Genomic DNA, 22,204 nt, shown 5'->3' on the forward strand with positions numbered 1-22,204 from the left:
CATTTCTGGCTTTTTGCTAATTTAGTGGAGATAAGAGTTTCTTGGGTACATCTGCCTAGGCTGCCTTTTCATAGTCCAATATCGAACACATTTATTTGGTTTTGTAATTTCAAATGTTCATTTGAGATTTAAGAAAAAAGGCTGGCAGTACTTACTGCTCACCTCGCTTTAACATTGTCTAGATGAAGTAAAAAACAGACACAGAGGAGAAAAAAGGATAGAGTGGAATAGGCGAGAAGCAGGTGAAGGAACATGGATCAGAAGTCAATTGGCTGTGCAAGAAGCTTGCAGTGGAGCCAGACAGTGAAAATAAGCCCATGAAGGCTTCACAGCAGAAAAACGTGCAGCACGGAGCAGCAGTCAGTATTCAGAGGGTGAGCTGAACACATCCCATCATGCAGATAACTGGCAAATCCGGGGCCAAGTACGAATCCATACATACTCTGTGGGATGTCCTCGGCTCGGTAGATTTTCAACAAGAAGGTCACCCACCGCAGGGCAATGCCAGCAGGCAATAATAAATTGCTCTCCACATCGTCACTGTCAATATCACGATCTCTTTTCTCGGGCTATTGAGGACGCATGATTAAATTTACATGAATAATTCAATTTATGTGTATAGAAAAGCAACACTTCTACAAAGCCAAATTGATGTTTGCAAACTGAAAAGGAATTAAAGTTTTGTTTCTATTAGGATATATATAAAAATATATAATATACACATATATTTTATATATGTGTATATTATATATTTTATTTAAATTATATAACACACATATTTATATATTTACATAATATATAAATATGTGTAAACATACAACTATATATTTATATAAAATATGTTTATATATTTATTATATATAGTTATATATAAATTTTTTTTTTTAGGTTCAAGACTGGGACTCAAACTTGGTACCTGCTACAAATTTCACTCATTGGCTAGTGTTCTACCAACTTGAGCCATGCCTCCAGACCCACCCATTTCTACTTGGAGTCTCTATTTAGGGTATAAGAGTTCAGTCATCAACGTTCTTTTGACAAATGCTCACAGGACTCTGTGTCCTTCTGTAGTTTTATGAGACCTGAACATATAAAGTATGTGTGCATTCCTGATGTTTTTCCAGTTTCTCTCTGACCACTTACTATGCCCTATTTTGTTGCCCAATTTCCCAGAAACCCTTCAGGTAGCAATGCCTGATTCCACAAGCAAGCCCTGCTTTGTAGACAAAATCAGTTTTTCTATGGTTCAAGGAAATCATAGAAACACATATATCTTTCCTGAATTAAATACTCATAGACTCTAGGAAGTGTGCTAGAATGATAATCTATGATCAGAAATGAACAACTTTTCAAGAATGAGAGGAACTACAGGGGTGAGGTGATGAGAAGTCTTGCTTCATTTCAATAGCCCACTTGTTTCCATCTTGATGAGTTTGTGGTGTGAAAGAGCAAAAGGTAGAACATTTAGGGACTCACAGGAGGTTCGTCTCCAGTTCCCAAGACAAACATGCTGACTTTCAGGTAACCCTTAGCACCTGAACTGGTATCTTCAGGGTCATTGAGGAGAAGCCATTTCCTCATGATGGCATGTCCTAAAGTAAAAAAACAGAAGGACAAGAATGCTCTGAAGTCCTGCAGTGGACCTGTGATTTTATCTGCTGGAAGAGCAACAAGCAATTCCTTACACCAAACTCCACAAATGAGTCTGTATAGTAATATCTTCTTTTCTGTAGGTAGAATTTCTATCTTACCCACTCAAATCATCCTCAACCACCTGTCCTGATGTGACTCAAACAAAACCCTCTAAACATCTGGACACTGGTAGCTCGCGCCTGTAATCCTAACTACTCAGGAGGCTGAGATCTGAGGATCAAAGTTCAAAGCCAGCCCGGGCATTAAAGTCTGTCAGACTCTTATCTCCAATTAACCACCAGAAAACCAGAAGTGGCGCTGTAATTCAAATGGTAGAGCACTAGCCTTGAGCTGAAGAGCTCAGGAACAGCACCCAGGCCCAGAGGTCAAGCCTCATGACTGTCAAAACAAAACAAAACAAAAACCCTCTAAGCGCCTAGTATTAAAGTGCTATTATTTGTTCCCACCAATACTCCCTCCTCAAGAAAATGATGTTTTTCTATTCTTTTGTTCTTCTATTTCTTTGATTCCTTGGTCAAGATTTTCTTGATTTCTAGAATCTTCCTCAGAGTTAAAAGGAATGAAATTGACACTTTAGGTTAATGGAAATAACACACTTACCAGGTTCATCATACACAAATCCAACATCAATCTGGGAAAAAATTAATTGAAAGTAGATTATGTAGATTTTATTTATTTATTGATTGATTGATTATGTAGATTTTAAAAACAGACTGGTGACTTTAAAGAAAACATCATTGTTATATCGCAAGACAACACTCTTGCTCTTCAACTCCCAGAACTAGACTTAAATTCCCATCTTACCCACTTTGCATCCCAGTGCGTGTTACATGTGTGACCCAAAGAAGACCCTCTATCCTTCACTGTTGAATGAATGAACTAGTCTTAAAGCTGGGAGGGACCATAAAAGTAGGGTGACCAATATATCTACATTCATCTGAGACTTTCTTAGTATCTGCATGAAAGTACAAGGTATACTGGGACCGTTAGTCACTATGATAATTAATCTAGAGCAATGTCTTGTCCAATACTCTTCCTCCTTCCACTAACGCTAATGCCAGTATTAATATAACCATTGTTTGTGTAGGCACTCATTGTGCCAGATACTTTAAGTGCTTTGCATACACTATTTCATTTAACCTTCCCAAGGATCCCATTTTACAGACCAAAAACAAACAAACAAACTAACTAAGCACCAGAGAGACTGAGTTCCCTCCACCACATAACTAGGTGGTAGAAGACAGATTACAGCACAGCTCTTTCTGACCCAAGACTTTTTGTGAATGGAGTGCTTCCTTTGAGAGGCAGCTTATTCTCTATATTCTCTCGCTTTATATATAATTGCTGAGAAATAATCAACCAACTATTTGTTTAATTCCAGTGAGAGTTACTTGGAAAAGCATGGTGCTTTTGCCTGGTTTGGTTTTCCTCTCATACTTCAGACTTAACAACTTCTGGTTCTGAAAATGGATCTAGAGCTCCATTGGAATTGATGGGGGATTCTTGCCTTTGTAGCCATAGGTTTGCTTCCATCCATAGATGGAACACTGGCAGGGAACCTGATGTGGGAGCTTCAAAGCATCTTGCTTTGGGGCACTGTTAATATTATACTTTGGGAGCAGATAAGACCCAAGCAGCTCTCAGCAAGGACCATGGTGTTGGTCCTTTAACACCACCCTGAGATGTTACCCAAATAGATACTCTGAGACCTGAACAGGAATCACATTCCTTATAATTATAAAAGTTCTCCATGTAAGTTGGGTGAAGCGGGCTGCTGTCATTACCTTGAATTCCCCCATCAGAGAGTCTGCCCGCAGAGAATGGGAGTTATAAACCTGGAAGAAAGGGGAGGGTTGAGAAGGCTGCTGCCCTTGCCTGGAAGCTAGTGAGCAACTCCCTCCTCCCCTTGCTACTTACCCGGATGCTGACAATCTCATCCATCAGTTCTGATAGGGTTAGGTGGACATTGTAGAAAAATAACTGTTGAAACAACAGAGGACATGTTAGAATGTTAACAAGGGATTCAGATTTGATGGGATCTGATGCCAGAAGTCTGGGAGCTTGTTTACAAAAATACAACATCCAGGGGGAGGGAAGGGATGGTAGGAGAAAAACAAAGGAGGGGGTAACAATGCTTGACAAGAAATGTACTCATTATCTTACTCATGTAGCTGGAACCCCTCTGTACAGCATCTTTACAATAAAATAATTTTTTTAATACAAAACCCATTCAAAGTGACCTTTGACCATGGCCAGGCCCTGAAGTTTAAACTTCATGCAAACCCACTTCCTCATATTGGAGAAAGAAATAAAGAACAAATGTAGCATCTATTTAAATAAAATCATTCATTTGGGATGAAATACAGATGTAAGGTTAGCTTATGTTGTCTGGCTTCCTACAATGGGTGTTTAAGGCTGGTTGCCTTGGTCTAGCGACTCTAATTTTAATCTTTCCAATAAAATGCCTTCAAAGAAAACTTTGATAATCTATTAGAGTTTCAGTTAATGTCTCACTATTAATTGATTAATGTCTCACTAGTCAATGTTGACCACAGTTTAAGTCATTGCAACAGCTAAGCTTCAAATAGTGGATCCTTGGGAGATGAATATTAGCTATTCAAAGGTTATAACAGATCAGCTCAATAAAAGTTAGTCCTAAAGAAAAAAGTTCAGCATTTATTTAAAATAGATGCTTTTCTTCAAATTTTTACTCAGAAATATTTCAAATCCATAAGAAAGCTGAGATGATAAACATGACTTTTCACCATGTTTCTAACCATTTTAGGGACATTCACTTCACCTTTTCCATTTTTAACTATGAAGGAAAGTTCTAGATATTATGACATGCCCATAAAATACATTTGGAAATCTGGATGTAGGTAGTTCCTACCTGTAATTCTAGCTACTCAGGAGACTGAGATAAGAGGATTGCTATTCATAGCCAACTCCAGGCAGAAAAGTCCATGAGAATCTTAACTTCAATTCAGAAGGCCACAGTAGAAGTGTGGCTCAAGTGGTAGAGTACCAGCCTTGAGAGAAAAAGCTCAGGGATGATACCCAGGCTTTGAGTTCAACCTCTAGTACTGGCATACACACACACACACACACACACACACACACACACACACAAAATCCAAGATCTTGTGGGATGATGTAGTAGGTCAAGTGGTAGAGTACCAACCTGGCAGTCATGAGGATCAGAGATCAAACCACAGTACTACAAAAATTTGTGTTCATCAAAGACATCAGACCAGTATTACAAATAACCCAAAAGTGATTTATTTAGTAGATACATTAAAAAAAACTCCTATAGATCAAATAACCAATAAAAAAACAAGCATAGGACTAAACAAAAATCTCACTTAAAAAGATAACCAGCTGGATGCTAGTGGCTCACCCCTGTAATTCTAACTACCCAGGAGGATTCTGGTTGGAAGCCAGCCCAAGGCAGACAAATCTGAGAGATTCTTATCTCCATTTAGCTAGCAAAATGCTACAAGTGGATATTTGCTTCCAGACACACCCTTGAGCAGAAAAGGCAAAGCAAGAATCCTGAGGCCCTGAGTTCAAGCCCCAGTGCCCCAGTAACCCACTACCAGTACATACACATATATAAAACAAAAAAAGAAAGAGCAAAGATAGATGTAGGTGACATCATGTGCTTTGTCATCAGACAGAATGGATCCAAAGGAAAGTTGTGAAAACATCAGATTGACTCAGGTCAGCTCACCAGGTGATTCTTCACTCCATGTTCAACGCTGGAACTCAGCACAGAACAGACTAACCGAGCAGGGACGTCTATTCTCCAGCCACTCACCTCATCAAAAAATGGATTGTTCCCTCTCTTAATTCTTGTTCGGTGTGTCTGGCCACAGATGTGGACCTTCACCACAGGCCTTATGTTGTTTCCACTTAGCTGCCGACCCTCAATCACTCTGACTCGGATCTGTAAACACAAAAGGGGGTGTTGGTAGCATCCCTACCTGAGCACCCCAGCATGGGGTACAAAGGCAGATTTGCTGGTGCTGGTCCTGGTGGCTCATGGTCTGGGAGGGGTGATCTCTGATCATTTCCCAGATGGAAACTGAGTTATCGAAATCCAGAACAGCTGGGAGCTTAAAATAGTTCAGAAGTGGTCTGGAAAAGGCCGGGCATGGCTAAGGTCACTGCTCTGACTTCTAAGCTCTGGTGATATACTCACTCCCTCATTCTAGAACCATCTCTGAGGTCTCACACAGTGCCCACCGCTATGAGCACTGCAGTATCTGTTTTGGTTGTTTGATTCACTCTTGCCTACTTCCAAAGGGCGGGAAGGCTGGATATGTTCCTTGGAAGTGCCTCAGGGGTATGACTATACCCACTTCTGCTTACATAAGGGGCACTTCGCTTGTTGGGTTGATGCCTGATATCTGTTTACCAGATGAGCCACTCCCCATGGGAATAGGCCTGTCATTACAGCACTGTCATTGTTGGGACATGGGTTATGTGGTGGTGAACAAGAAGGCAGAGCACCCCGGCAGTGTCTACCTGGAAATCCTGTGGCTTGTTGGACAGTATCCGCCGAGTCTTCTTGCCTTTAGCAAGCCTCCTAGCAAGCTGAGCTTCTGACATTGTCCCCGTTGGTCCTTTCGGCCCAGGAACTCTGCCTGGACCATCTAATCTGTCTTCATCGCCTGGGTCTTCTTCTTCCTCTTCTCCTGGATTATCAAAAGGGAATCCAGTTAGAGATGGTGCTTACCTTTGAATGTCTAAGTACCCCTGGTCTGCTGGCCATAGACCTGGTCCTGCCATTAACTTTCAATATTTCCAAGGTGACTGATGAAGGAGATGATCTTAATGCCACTGACTTGGGACTTGGGGTTCAGATATGGTTTTGTTTTCTGTTTGTTTGTTTCAGGAAAAATGTGCCTCTGGTGTATTGGCGCTTGCTCAGACTTCCTTCAAAGAGACCAAACCAATTGCCAGAGACCTTACATCTGTCATTCTAATAGCTGAGCCACCCCTCCAACTAAGCTTTTTTGTTGGTTAATTGGAGATCAAGTCTCACAGACTTTTCTAACTGGGCTGGCTTTGATCCCTGATCTTCAGATCTCAGCCTCCTAAATAGCTAGGATAATAGTCATGAGCCATTGATGCCCAGGCCAACGCAAGATTTTTTTTTTCCAGTGGAAGTTGGGTAGCATTACTGGAAAGATAAATGAAGTATCCATCATATGAAAAGTGTTGTATGCATCCTGAGCATTCAGTCTCTCCTCAATGGTAATTTCTTTGGAACCAGATATCTGTAGCATACCAAGAGGTATACTTTAAGGGGGTTTAGAAGATTTGTATCTTTGTCTAGAAAAATACCAGTGTTTATTCAACCTGCCTTTGGATTTTAACAGTCATCTTTTGCAATTCAAAATCATGGGAGAGATTTCTTTCTCACATGCAACTGCATGAATCTGGCTGGAGTTAGCTTGACCAGATTGCCACGTCATAGTGTGGCTTTTTAAAGCTTGGGTTCTAGGAGTCATTTCCTAATCAATAGTGTTCTTGTTAACATATAATTCAAATATTTTCAGTAGCCTTCTTTTTCTTGCTTTTTTCCTCTTCTTTTAGTGCCCATTCTGTGGCTTGAACTCAAGGGGGGTGAGGGCATACTCCCTTAGATTTTTGCACAAGGCTAGTGCTCTACCACTCAAGGCATACCTCCACTTTCAGCTTTTTGCTGGTTAACTGGAGATGAGAGTCTCCTGGACTTCTTGCCTGGACTTTTGAACAATGATCGCCAGATCTCAGCCTCCTGATTAGCTAGGTGTCTGGCTTAATGGGCTAACTAAGGGGAAGGGGCAGAGGGCAGTATTTACTAGTTATCCCCAGCCATCCTATCTTTCTAGAGATGCCATACTCTGCCTGTGCTATTAATTTCTTTCTCATGATGAAATAATCTTCTTAGGTGATGGCACTGGTTAGGCAGAAGTTAATTATCCTGGAACAAAGGTCATCATAAAAGGAGAATAAAGATCTAGCCTATGAGTGTAATTGTAAAGTATGACACAGAATGAGAAATAACAAGCATACAAGATTTTGGAGATAAGACTTTCTAAAATGTTAGAAGTTATGCATGTAAATGTGTTCTACTGTAAATAATTCATTATCTCCCTCCTTTTCATCCCAGTTCTTAAGTGCTCTTAGGTGCTCCCTAAGATTTCTGCTGTGGTTCTGATTCTTAGACCAGAAAAGGCTACAGTGAGTCTCCCTAATAAGCAGCTATGCAGACACAGATTGGGGGCCAGGGTGGCAAACTCACTGATGGCAAAACAGCGCCTTTCTCACCTCTGTAAATGGCATGGACAGGTGTTAACAAATGCCCTCCCCCACACTGGATGAAATTTAATTTCAAGCAAAAGGATTTTGGTATGGATGGAATGAATGACACATTGAAGCAAGGCATCTGGGTATGAATGAATTTTTGCATTCCTACAGTTGAACCGGCACAAATTTAACAGATGGCTCTTCAAAAATAGATCTGAGACTTTAAAAATAATTCATTCTGGCTACAGAAATCTAGAATCCAGTTAAGTTGACTGACAGCCAGTGAAACAAGTTGCCATGGTAACCCCCACTGCCAGAGACGTTTTTCCCCCTTTCTGTGTCCTATGTAGTCTTTACTGTGGCATTTACATTTTAATGAATAGGCATTTCTTTTGTGTTCAAAGAAAGATTAACAAGCTAAATTTTTTTTAAAATGTGAAAATATGCAAGTTAAAGGAAGTAGGTATTTATGTAAATGGTATATACATACATATATATATATATATATATATATTAATTGAGCCAACCAAAAAGAATACGGACCAAGTATTCCATATTATACTATTAAGGTAATCAATAACAAGTGATATGCTGTCTTGCTTTAATTCTGTCTTATGTTCATTGGTCTAATCTCCCAAATTGTTTTTCCTTTCCTTACCTTACCCAACTCTTCCAGCTCCCCTTCCCCCTTTCTCCCTTTCCATCCCTTCCTCTCCTCTGTCTAGTATGACAACATGGCAGGATTTCTCTGGAGCCCTTCTTGTATAATTAAGCAGACTGTGTTTGGGGAAGGTTCCTTTGTATGGCTGGGCCTCTGAGAGGGTCAGCTTACCTCCCATGGCCGGCATGCTCGTCCCACTGGGGTCGTTTGGGTGTGGAGCTGAAGGTGGGTCATAGCCAATCACCAAATCAATGGTAGCCTGGGTAGAAATAATTCATTGCCCAGAGAATCAGTAAGAAGCCTAGGGATGTTACCAATTCAGTGCAAATCAGTTCAGCAAGGGTAACTCTGGAACAAGTACAGTGGCTCACACCTACATTTCAAGTTACCAGGGTGGAGGACATTGGAATAAACATGGTCAAAAAGTTAGCATGACTCCATCTCTACAAACGAACCAGGCATGGTGCTGTGATCCTATGATCACAGCCATGCTGGGAGGCGCAGATAGAAGAATCCCAGTTTGAAGCTGGCCTGGGCAAAAGTGAGAGATTTATCTGCAAAATAATTAAAGTGAAAAAGGACTAGGGGTATGGCACAAGTGGTAAAGCACCAGTCTAGAAAGTGAAGTTCTGAATTCAAACACCAGTATATCACACACACATACACAGAGCAACAAAACAATAACAACAAATAATACCTCTTCAAAGGGCAGGGCAGTGAGACTAGACAGGGAGACAGTTTCTATCTCCCCACAGGTGAGCCAAGGTAGAGTAGGAAAAATGCTTCCTGTCTCAGGTTGCCAAGTGTGCTGTTGCTAGGGGCAATGTCATTACCTGGGGTGAAGCTGTAACAAGCAAGTGAGAGCTTGTGACTTCCTCCCTCCCAGAGTGGAGATGGCTTCCGCATGCAGAAGTACAGATGCTCATGTCAAGGGATTGATTTACTTGTTGCTCTTAAACTTACATAATTATTAATTGCTGACATTTATTTCTGTATCTCTCGCTAATAAAGAATTTTAAGAGACTTGCAAGAAATGTATAAAACAATGTGATCCAAAAAAAAAACAGGATAAAAAGGGGGAAATCAAGCCTGATTAAAGAGGAAACAAATATTCAAATCATTAAGTTTATCACCACTGCCATCCCTCTGACATTAAATGTGATCCAAGCAGCCTCAAAGTCAAAGCAAAAGAGGAAACAAAATGTTATGTAACGTTCATATTCAGAAAAGAGAAGGAATCTGTAACTTACAAGAGACAAAATTATCCCTGCTTAGAAAATCTTAGATAAGCATGGCAACTTTGTAAGACCTTGCTAGTTACCAAAGGAAATCTTAAGTTGATCTTTTAAAAGCACATTTGAATGCTGATCTTAGATATATAGAGAGAGACTGTAATTAGAAAACATTCAGCCATTAGTACAATAATGAAGACAATGATATGAACATCTTGATGTCTGATACTGGGAACTGAAGGTAATGACATAATGGTAACCCTGGCCTGGGTAACAGAGCTGCAACAGAGGGGTCTCACTTAATCTATACTATTGTCACAGAAAATCAATCACAAATTTGTTTGTTCTGTGTTTCAAAGTGAAGGATAAGGTCCACATCACTTGCAAATGGATCCATTTATCACAAAACTAGACTTCCAGATTTTACATACTGAACTAATTCTTGATCAAAACTTTTGAGCAAAAAAAACTTTGCTGCACTTCGATGCCTTTTAGGAAGAGGTAAGGCTGGGCACCAGTGTTTCACGCCTGTAATCCTAGCTACTCAGGAGGCTGAGATCTGAGGACTGTGGTTCAAATTTAGCCCAGGCGGTTAAGTCCATGAGGCTCTTACCTCCCAATCAACCACTAAAAAGCTAGAAATGGAGCTGTGGTTCAGGTGGTAGAGTGCCAGTCTTGAGTGAAAAAGCTAGGGAACAGCACCTGGGCTCTAAATTCAAATCCCAGTAGTAGTGCGCGCACACACACACACACACACACACACACAGAGGACAAAAAAAAAGAGACAAAAACAAGAGTTAAAATACTTACCCCAGTGTCCTGCCCCCTGTCATTCAGCAGGGAAATGAGTTTATAGGGCAGGGATCTGCTCTGGTCCCCAGTCAGATCCTTCAGTGACACAGTAGCTGTGCCAATTAATCTGCAGGGGAGACAAGAAAACACAACAATGTCAGAGAGGCACATGTCCTTTGACTCATGGACCTCTCAGATCCTTGCTATTGGTCTGCTACCATTAACAAGATATGGGTTGTGGTATTTCACATGAGCAGGCCAAATAGGCCACCCTTCTCTATAACAAGAATGCATTTCAAGATCAAACTAAAATGCTCAACCATCGTGAATAGATGGAACAGCGGGAACACAGTCCCCGCCTTGCCCCCACCACCTCAGGAATCCAGGAAACAGAGCCAATAAGATAAAAACTCACAATCACAGGAAATCAAGTCCTCTGTAATAGGAATTTAAAGGACCCATACCTTTGCCCCCACCCCTTAGCAGACATCTCAGGGGCCTACTTGGAGGCTAGGTTGTTAGCTTACTAATGGGCTAATTTGCTTCCTCATACTCTGGAGCAGCATTCAATTTTGGATGTGTTTCCTGTCCTCTCTTCCTGGACTCTGGGGTACAGCAGGCACTTACCCTATTTCTCATTGCACATGATATACTGGTACAGTCTCAGACTTGTGCCAAGTCCCACTATGGTGAGACTCCTTGGAAATACAGATAGCTCCTGTTTTATTATCCTACCCAGTGCTAGGAAGTTCAGTACCAGCAGGTACTGAAAAGAGACTCAGCCAATGAGAATAACTAAGGCCACACATACTGAGATGAGTATCTAAGATGCCTCTTTTTTAATTAAGTCATAGGATTTTTTTAAATTGCACAACACACTGCCTGAAAAAGTTAGTCAACATAAAAATGTAAAAAGACAACATAGCCCATGGAAAAGTGTCTACAACTTGAAAGAACCAGGAAATCTGAGTCCATGTAGGGAACAGAAGATCCACTCACGAACCACAGTCAGAAAGGCCAGAGAGGCAGGGGCGGCCTTCTTCATCTCAGTATGATACTGAAGAGTCAGAGTCTAAGAAGTCCTTAGTGCTTCCTTCTGACATCTTGTCTATATTTGCAGTGACTTATACTAATACAGAGCACAGGTGACAGAACAGTAAGTTACTAGCATTAAGGTCCAAAAGAGGTTTTGTTTTGTTTGTTTGGGGTGCTGGAGATGGAACCCAGGGCTCTGCATTTGTCCAGGAAGAGAATCTTTATATTAAAAAAAAAAAAACAGGGAAATTGGCTTAGTAGATTGCTTGTCTAGCATGCATGAAGCCCTGGGTTTGATTCCTCAGTACCATATAAACAGAAAAAGCCAGAAGTGGCACTGTGGTTCAAGTGGTAGAATGTTAGCCTTGAGCAAAAGAAGCTCAGGGACAGTGCCTAGGCCCTGAGTTCAAAGCCCAAGAATGGCAACAAACAAACAAATAAACAAAAAACCCCAAGGTTAGCCAGGTGCTGTGGTACACACCCATAATTCCCAAACTCAGGAAATTGAGGTAAGAGGATCCAAAGTTCAATGACAGTATGAGCAAGTTAGCAAGATGCTGCTTCTAAATACAACGTTTAAAAAGACTGGAGATGTGGCTCAATAATGGGGCTCTCGGTTCACTTGCCACTACCAAAAGAAAAAAAATATCCTGGGTGAGCTAGGTGTAGACTCACACCTGTAATCTTGGCACTGAGGAGGCGCCTTAGAGGAGCAAGAATTCCAGCCTATCCCAGGCCATAGAACAACACCCTGTCTCAACAAAACAGAAAAACAAGTAAGCAAACTAATAAATTCCAAGGCCAAGCAAATGGTAGTTGGGTATTTATATGTAACTCTACACTTTTCAGAAAAATTACTAATAATGAAAGTTCATTTGGTGAAGAAATAATTTGTCTTACCTTACAATTTAATACAGTTTCTTTAAAAATCAGGCAGTGGAGCTGTGGCATAACTCTGTGGTTCAATTCCCAGTATTGAAAACTAAAATTAGGAAGTGGAAGTGGAGATGAACCTAATTATATCTTTTTATTTATTTATTTATTTTTGCCAGGACTAAAGCTTGAACTCGGGGACTGTAGCTCACGCATCCTGCTTGTTCAGCTGGTACTCTACCACTTGAGCCATGCTTCTGATTTCTGTCTGGGCTGGGCTCAAACCATGACCCTCCAGGTCTCAGCCTCTTGAATGAATAGCTAGGATTACAGATGTGAGCCATTAGTGACCAGCTGGATACACCCTGGTTATTTTTTTTTCTTTTCTTTTTCTGTCCAGTCCTTTGGGGCTGGGTACCATCCATCCATCCCTGAGCTTTTTTTTTTTTTTTTTTTTGCTCAAGACTAAAACTCCACCACAGTTCCACTTCTGGCTTTTTGGTGATTAATTGAAGATAAGAGTCTCCAGAACTTTTCTGCCCCAGCTGGCTTCAAACTTTGATCCTCTTATCTCAGTCTCCTGAGTAGCTAAGATTACAGGCATGAGCCAGTGGTGCCAGCTATAATTTTTGAATGATCATAGGCATTGTCTCAGACTTCAGAAATAGGGCTAGATTGTAGAGCTGGGGTCTGCAACCCCACCATATATTTTAATACTTCTGTCATAGGAGTGACTTCACTTCCTATGAATAGATATACTATGTTGCACAAGAGAGAAAATGGTTGAAGGGCCTGTTTCCATTTTCCCAGTGACAGGACTCCACTGTTATGGTTTCTTGGAAAGAACATGTTCTTATATGAAGCAGGACATACCAGACTCAACCACATGCAACACTTGTTCAACATCACACAACCTCCAACACCCACTCAGATCTTCCTCTCTGCTAATCTCACAAGCAGAGTCTGTAATTGGCAGCAGAAAAGGAAACTTTTGTCTCCAGAGGGATAAGAATGAACTCTTCATCCCTTTTTCTCAATTTAGAAATGATGGGAACTTTATAGATTTTTTAAATGGTTATGTTTACATGGTGCCATTTTTAGATTATTTTTCTACTTTCTGGGATTTCTGTTCCCCAGACATAATCAGATCAGGGGTCTATACCTCCCTCCATGTCTACCAGATACAGCAGTGATCCTCAACACAAAGTAGGATTTCTCAGGGCTCTTCCACACCTCCCTCAGTCCCACAGAGCTGGATGAGAATTTCTTTCCATATTTTTTTCAAAAGGACAGTCAGCCATGGGTGGACTAATTGAGCTTTTATGAAGAACAAATGAGCCAGGTAACTGTGGCTCACACCTGTAATCCTAGCTACTAAGAAGGCCAAGACCTGAAAGATCAAAGTTCAAAGCCAGTCCTAGAAGAGCCTGTGAGACTCCATTTCCAATTAACAAGATGCAAGACTACAGGAATGGTTCAAATGGTAGAATGCTATCTGTGAGTAAAAAAGCTGAGAGAAGTAGGAGGAGAAGGAAGAGGAAGAGAAGGAAGAGGAAAAGGGGGAAAAGAAAAACAAAGAACGTGATACATGATTTTAAAAGTCATTACTTTTCCTTTTCTTTTCTTTTTTAATTGGTCATGGGGCTTGAATTCTGGGCCTGAATGCTGTCCCTCAGCTCTTCAGCTCAAGGCGAGCACTCTACCACTTGAGCCATAGCGTCACTTCCAGTTTTCTGAGTGGTTTATTGGAGATAAGAATCTCACGGTCTTCCCTGCGCAGGCTGGCTTTGATTGGAGAGCCTCACATCTCAGCCTCCCAATTAGCTAGGATTCCAGGCATGAACCACCGGCACCTAGCTTAAAAAGTCATTCTTTTTTAAATGGCTCACTTGCTTTTTAGTGGCTCACACCTGTAATCCTAGCTACTCAGGAGGCTGAGATCTGAGGATAGCAGTTCAAAGCTAGGCTGCAGCAGAAAAGCCCCTGAGACTCTTATCTCGAATAAACTACTCAAAAAAGCCGGAAGTGGCACTGTGGCTCAAGTGGTAGAGTGCTAGCCTTGAGTACAAAGAGGCTCAGGGACAGTGCCAGGCCCTGAGTCCAAAATCCAGGACCAGCCTCCCTCCACCACCACCCCCCCCAAAAAAAAATAATTACTCTGGTGTTAACTGTCTAAATTCGAAGATCCTTTGCCTTGTAAGTTGTGAAAACAAATGAGTTCATCTTCCTCACACTTCATGATTCATAGCTTAGTTCTGTGATTAAGGTAACACTGTGCTTTGGAACTTGTACTGATCTGTATTTGCTAAAGTCAAAATGACCTAGGCCGCTTCCCATAGGAATTACATCTCAGAAATATCAGGGAGCCAGGCCCAGATGACTTGGAAGGGGAAGGAGGCCTGACCTTGGAGTGACACTAATTCTCTCCAGCTTCACTGCTGACATGGTGACACCATTCCTGGCTCCATGGTAAGGGACTGCCAAGCCTTGTCATAAGCATTGCAGCAGCCCTGACCTCTGCCCCCAGATGCCTGTGTTGACCCTGCCCTCTGCCCTCTGATGCCTGTGGTGGCCCTCAGTCATGAGCATCACACACATTTCCACACATGGCTGATTGGCTCCAAAGGGGCAAATGTCCTCAGCTTGAGAACAATTCTAGTTCTAGCTCTAACTATGTCCCAACTTTTTTTGATGCCTTTTCTAAGTTGCCCAATTCTCTCTCTCATTATTGGCAATTAGGTGGATGGAATAATTTCACAGACCCTTTCAGCTATAAAAGTCTGCTAAAAGTCTGTGGCTTGACTATACGTTTCTTATATACATCTATTTAGGAAATGGTCTCATGTTGATTTCTCTTCCCTTAAAGCTCTTTCTGTCTCATTGAGGAAGGGAAATCTATAGAACCACACTGGACAATCTAAAATGCTAGGCAGGCTTTCTGGCTTCAAGAGTATTGGCCATCAATGTTATGGATCAAAATTAATTCAGACAGAGAGAAAAGTTAGTCTAATATTAGAAATGTAGAACTTAGTGAATGTTGTATAAACAATAAAGAATTGTGGGGCTGGTGGCTAACTTCAAAGAACTGGATTACCTACTTAAAACACAGCCTGTCTGTTGACTTTTTATGGTCCTAGGTAGTTTCACAACTTTCATTCTGACTTCCTTCTCCATGAGAGGGTAATAACAGATCATTGACCAGAACAGAGCAAAGCAGAAGAAGCCAATGAAACTTAAATTCCTTCTTTTAGAAAACTTTAATCCAGTGACATTGATTAAGATGCATTATACTCATAAACTGACAGGTTGAACTCAAACCTTTGTATAATTACTTAAATTACTTGGGCTCACATCTGTAATCCTAGCTACTTAGGAGACTGAGATCTGAACATCATAGTTCAAAAAGCCAGCATGGGCAGGAAAGTCTGTGAAACTCTTATCTCCAACTAACTGTCAAAAACTCAGAAATGGAGCTGTGGCTTAAAGTGATAGAGTGCTTATCTTGAGCACAAAAGCTGAGTGCCTAGGTCCTGAGTTCAAGCCCTAGGGCAGAGAGAGAGGGGTACAGGGGAGGGAAGAGGCTGCTAATCCCATTTCTGAGATTTACTTTCTCATAACATTCAGGTATTTTCCTGGGTGCTAAAAGAGAAAGAGAAAAAAATGCAGATGTATTTTGTTAGTAGGACAGGGAATATATGAGAAAACTTTGGGTTCTTTCTTTTCTTTTCTTTTTCTGAAGTAAAGCTAGCATGTGTCAATGAGAGCCTGGAAATACTTTAATCCTAAAGATTTTTAACAGTTTGGCTGAGTTGAGAAAAGATGCAGACTTACTAACTTCTAAGAACCAAGGTGGTGAGCAAGGGAATGGTGGCTAAGTCCAGGCTCTGCAGTAACTCCAGCCTGGCCTGTTTTCTGTGCTGTTGCCTGGATACAGAATCCTATAAGAAAGTGGTTGATGACTTGGCCTCCTACACAGGGGATAGAACAGCTCGATCTGACCACAAGCCCATTTCCTTTTGGGGATGTGAAGCTGAACCAAAAACCTTTCTTTTGCATTACTAATGCTATAAATAGGTCCAAGTAATGCGATGTAACAGTCATGGAGAATTCTTACCCAACAGTTCATGGAAAAAAAATAAGATAGCTTTCAGGGAGCTGATAGCCCATCTTAAAACAAGGCCAAGGTCTCAAAAGGAAACTACAGAATCTCAGGGGCCATTAGCTCTCCGAAGAACAAAAGAGCCTTTTTTATTTTTTTGAGCTAATAAGCTACAGATGTGTATTACACTGCAGGAAAAAATGAATTCCACTGCTTTTCCTTCCAGTCTATGGTTGGCATACAGTTCTGAGCTAGATCCCTAGATGACATAGAACTCATTCTGAGGAATTGGAGCAACCTGATTGGAGGGATAGTCACTAATCAAGTTATTATGCAGGTGTGAGTTAAGAGCTTCCTTCTGTTTCTGGTTAAAGTAGACGGAATGTGGCTTGTTTAAAATAGGGAATGGAAACTATTCAGCCTGATGGAAGCTGAGGGCTGCATGCCTCTGTGGTGAGTAAGAACTCTTGGCAGCTGAGCTCTCAGTGCTGAAGCAGGGCAGCTCACATACACACAGTGGCCTCAGTGGTCTGTGCAGCCCAGGCATGGCCCACATGGATGACTGGGGGAGGGAGGGGTTGCTAGAGATTCCTTCCTAAAGGATGTTTAAGTGGGGCATGTGACCCAACACCTGTAATTCTAGCTACTTAGGAAGCTGAGATCTGCGAATCATAGTTCAAAGCCTATCAGGGCAGAAAAGTTGGAGAGCCTCTGATCTCCAATTAATCCCCCAAAACAATGTCAAAGGTGTATGACTCAAGTGGTAGAGTGCCAGTCTTGAGTGAAAAAGCTAAAGGACAGCTCTCAGGCTCTAATTCAAGCCCCAGGACAGGCACACAGGCACACTCACACACACTCACACTCACACACACACAGAAAATGTGTTAGAGGCTTGGAAAATAAATCACATATGCCCTGTTTCTGCCTTTAGGGAGTGTGACAGTTTTAACTTGTCCCCCTCCGAGGGGAATTGCAATCCACAACTGGGCTAAGAACCAAACACATAAAAAAAAGCAAAACATGTTTCCAAGCTGCGTCTAGTCCCATCCTAGCCATCCTTAGAAGCTTCGTGCTGTTTCCTGACTGGGCTTGTACCCTCGATTGCTTCTCCAAACTCATCTGTTCCCCTACACTGCTCCTCCTGGGGCTTGACGAGGAATCTTTGCTTAGCCAAACATTAGTGAGCCTCTAGAACCTTCTCCCAGGCAGATAGGGCACTCCTTGTAAAGTCCATGTGTAGTAAAGAATCCTTTACTCAGCATTTCAAATCGGTCATTTGATATCTGATCAGATTCCTTGTCTTCTATCCAGCCTCTGTGTGACTGTGAAACCTGGCCTGTCTTCAGCAAGAATTCTGTTAGGTTGGTTTAGCCAGAATCTCCTTAATTCCTGATGGTTCCCCTTAGGAATTTTCCACTCACTGATCCTCACCCTGCTTCTTGGCTGTCAGTTCCCACTCCCCATTTCTCACTCACAGCAAGACCCCATTGCAGTATCTCCTCTGCCTATGGCCATGGTGCTGATAAGGTATTCCATACCATGCTTTAACAATGGCATCAAGGTTGGGTACTGGTGCTCACACCTGTAATCCTAGCTACTCAGGAGGCTAAGATCTGAGGATCGCAGTTCAAAGCCAGCCCTGTCAGGAAAGTCAGTGAGACTCTTATCTCCAATAAACCAATAGAAAACCGGAAGTGATGCTGTGGCTCAAGAGGTAGAGTGCTCGCCTTGAGCTGAAGAGCACAGGGACAGTGCCCAGGCCCAGAGTTCAAGCCCTATAACCGACCAAAAACAAACAAACAAAAATGGCATCAATTTCTTTTTCCGTGTGTGTGTGTGTGTGTGTGTGTGTGTGTGTGTGTGTGTGTATGCCCATTCTGGAGCTTGAACTTTAAGAACATGGAGTCAATTTATGTATGTGGAAATTATAGTCTGTAAGGATAGGTCACAGACCTAGAGAAAAATGTCAGAAACGCAAGAGAAAGGCACCTTGTGAGGTCAGGAGCTTTAATTATCTTCTCATTGCTCTGTGGAGGGTGATCTTTTAGGACAGGAGCCTTTGTAACTTGTAAATAATTTTTCAGCTCATAGGACTATCCTCATTCACAATTGTGATTCATTATTCTTCATATAAATATTTATGAATTCCTACTATATATCCAAAATGGCTCTGGGAGCTGGAGGTCCCAACTAGTAAGTAACAGAACCAAAATCTCAACTAATCGGGACCCCTGCTCATCAATCTTTACAAAAGAACTTGGGAACTTTCCTTCTGGATGTATCATTATGGCATATGCATAATTCAGTAAAATAGAGGCCTTGCACAGGGACCTACATTGATTTGGATGCTGTTACTATCTGTGTTCTGCCTGCAAGGAGGGTGGGTAAGGCGGTGGTTATGCATGCGGACAGGAAAAGAACACTACAAATGCAAATTCTTACAGAGATAATTATGGTCATTTTTAGCTCAGACACTGTAATTGTCGTCTCTAGCAGCACAATTTGGAACTTCTGCATGTCTTCCTAGTCTCTGCTTAACATGATCAAGGACTTCTCTACCTAATTTTTTGGGGGGGTCCAGTCATGGGGCCTGAACTCTGGGCCTGGGCGCTGTCCCTCAGCTCTTCAGCTCAAGGCTAGTGCTCTACCACTTGAGCCACAGCACTACTTCTGGCTTTTTTCTTTTTGCTTATGTGGTGCTGAGGAATCGAACCTAGGGCCTCAATGCATGCAAGGCAAGCGCTCTACCACTGAGCCACCTTCCCAGCCCCTCTACCTAATTTTTTTGTGTGTACTTATTTTATTTTTTGGCACCAGGGCTTGGATTCAGGGTCTCTCACACTTGCTCAGCTCTCTTACTCACAGCTGGTGCTCTACCACTTGAACCATGTCTCTAGCTTGTTTTTCCTCATTATTTTAGAGATGGAGTCATGACACATTTCTGACAGGGCTGTCTTGGAATCATAATCTTCAGATCTCAGCCTTCTGAGAAGCTTAAATTACAGGCCTGAGCCACCTGCACCAGCTTTCCTCTACCAGTTTCACCATCCAATAGGTAATTTTTCTGGGTGCCACTGCTGGGTCCGTTCCTGTGATGAGTAGAGCAGCCCCCACAGGACTAATATAAAATCCTCCTCCATGAATTCCGAGGTTTGTCCACACTGGCTGGTGAGAACATAAAGTATGAGCCCCAAGGACTGTCCTGTTTTCTTCCGAGTGCTCTATCCTCCACCAAATGCTTTCCTCACTGAACAGCACTTGGCTGGGTTCAAGGGGATGAGGTGCTCCTGTCTCTCTCTGTTCCTCTGCCTGTTTGCCTGTATAGTTCTCTCCTCTTCAGCCTCAAGACCCCTGAGCATCTGCAGACTCCCAACAGCGTCTCTCCCACTCTGGAAGAGAACCAGGATCTGCCCGGAACCCACCTCCTGCACTGGGTTAAGGAAAGGAATCTCTCCAAGCACTCGGCCAACATTCACCTCATCATTTATCTCCCTTTCCCAGGACCACTGTCCAGTGTGTCAATATCTGAAAATTACTGTTATCTGTGTTTTGTCTTGGTGTTTAGTTGTGTTGGCTGGCTGACTCCCACCCAGGCTTGCTGCGTGGCCTGTCTGAGGATAAAGTAGAGCTGCCTTATCAGGTATCTGTGAGGATGAAAGAGGATAATGAATGCAAAGGGCTGCAGATAGCCCTTGGCACCTCCTCCTCACGAAGGGATAGCCACTGTCCATCTGCAAAAGGAACGCTCATTCTCCAGCCACTGGGAAAAGCCTTCCACTCTGATATCTCTGAATGGACATCTCAAAACATCACTTCCTGTGTATCATGTGACCAAGAGGTTCCTCTGGCTTTTCTCTCAGCATTATTCTGTCTGGATCACTGGCTGTAGACCATAAAGTGAGCAAGATTGGCCCTTGAACCATGTAACTGGCTCCCACCACAGTGGGAGGGGCACTCCGTTGCCAGTGTGGTACATTCTGGGACCACCCTGTGGGATTCCTGGGTGGGACCACAGCACAACCACCAACCAGGCCTCCTGGCACTGTTTGCAGACAGGCCCCAGAAGCCCAGCAGCAGACTTAAGAATGCATACTTGTGCAACCAGTCTCCATGGCAACCAGCAAGTCAGCAGACAGCACATTCCTTCACTTAAACTGGTAGCAAATCCCCCTGCCCCACCCTGCACTCCTACTCTGCCAAGCCTGCAGATCCCTAAGGCCAAGAAGAAAACTGAGCCCAAATATACAAAGCTACAACATATTTTCAGATTAGTGTATTATTTTTACTATAAAATGTACAGGTGATGGGATCAAGGACAGGACGGCAACAATGCCTGGTAGATGATAGATAAAGGATACTGTTACCCAACCCTGCTCATTGCTGAGCTAAGGGTTAGCTTCCAAAGCAAGACAGCAAACAGAACTCATCTCTTTTGAAAAACAACTGTCCCATGGCTGGTGCTGGTGGCTCATGCATGTAATCTTAGCTATTCAGGAGGCTGAGATCTAACAATCTAAAAGCTTGAAGCCAGGCAAACCCATGAGATTCCTATCTCCAATTAACCAGTAAAAAGCCAGAAGTGGAGGTGTGGCTCAATTCGTAAAGCACCAGCCTCAAGCTAAAAAGCCAAGTGAGAGAAGATGACCATGAGTTTAAGCCCCAGTAACCACACACACACACAAAAGGAAATATTAATGTAAGATGAAGATGTACCCTGTACTAGATTTCTTTTACAGTTTGTCTAGCATATCAACAATGAAAGAAGAAAGAGAAAAACAAGCCAGCTGCTGGGGTTCATGCCTATAATCCTAGCTACTCAGGAGGCTGAGATCTGAGGATCCTGGTTCAAAGCCAGCCCAGGCAGGAAAGTCCATGAGACTCCTATCTCCAAAAAACCACCAGAAACCAGAAGTACTGCTGTGGCTCAACTGGTAGAGCACTTGCCTTGAGCCAAAGACTGAGGGACAGCACCCAAGCCCAGAGTTTAAGCCCTATGACCCACCAAAAGAAAAAAAAAAAAAAGAAAGAGAAAAACAAGAAAGAAAATGGATTATTATTAGCAACAGAGATTATTGAGCAGCCCTACATGTTTACATGTTTACCTGGAACTTTGAAATATAGGAAATAAAACTGTCCTCTGGAAGTTGAGGTGTGTAACAAGAATTCATACAAGGATTCAAAGCTGAGATGTAGGCCAAATGTCATGGTTCATACCTATAATCCCTAGCTACTCAGGAGGTAGATACTGAGAGGATAGAGGTTTGAGACTGGGTTAAAAAAAAAGTTTATCAAGACTACCACAAACACAACTAAACTAAACTAAAGCAAGCCAGAGGTGATGCTATACACCTGTGAGTCTAGCCATGGAGGGAGGCAGACAATTGAAACCTTATCTGAAAAAATAACCTAAAGGAAAAAAAAAAGGCTGGGAGTATGGCTGCAGAGGTAGAGCACTCACTCACTTAGCAAATGCAAGGCCCTGAGTTCAAACCCCAGTACCATTAGAAAAGGTGAGATACAAAAAGCTAGAAAGCTTAAAAATCTCCATCGGTTTTCAGCCTT

The 22,204-nt window shown here is 42.2% G+C and overlaps 1 protein-coding gene across 4 annotated transcripts in view; it reads right to left on the bottom strand.

Annotated features, from left to right (window-relative positions):
- Positions 1–22,204, bottom strand: part of Myof (myoferlin) — a 130,338-nt gene that overhangs the window by 82,602 nt on the left and 25,532 nt on the right. For all 4 annotated transcript variants that reach the window (XM_013034371.1, XM_013034369.1, XM_013034370.1 and 1 more), the window contains exons 4-12: positions 10,654–10,762; positions 8,783–8,870; positions 6,181–6,350; positions 5,471–5,599; positions 3,571–3,633; positions 3,438–3,488; positions 2,254–2,284; positions 1,477–1,592; positions 443–569 (exon numbers count right to left, since the gene is read on the bottom strand). In XM_013034371.1, the coding sequence (XP_012889825.1) occupies positions 443–569; positions 1,477–1,592; positions 2,254–2,284; positions 3,438–3,488; positions 3,571–3,633; positions 5,471–5,599; positions 6,181–6,350; positions 8,783–8,870; positions 10,654–10,762 (884 nt within the window). The remainder of the gene's footprint in view (positions 1–442; positions 570–1,476; positions 1,593–2,253; positions 2,285–3,437; positions 3,489–3,570; positions 3,634–5,470; positions 5,600–6,180; positions 6,351–8,782; positions 8,871–10,653; positions 10,763–22,204) is intronic.

This window comes from Dipodomys ordii, unplaced genomic scaffold (genome assembly GCF_000151885.1).
Source record: "Dipodomys ordii isolate 6190 unplaced genomic scaffold, Dord_2.0 Scaffold188, whole genome shotgun sequence".
In the NCBI taxonomy this organism is placed as follows: Eukaryota; Metazoa; Chordata; class Mammalia; order Rodentia; family Heteromyidae; genus Dipodomys; species Dipodomys ordii.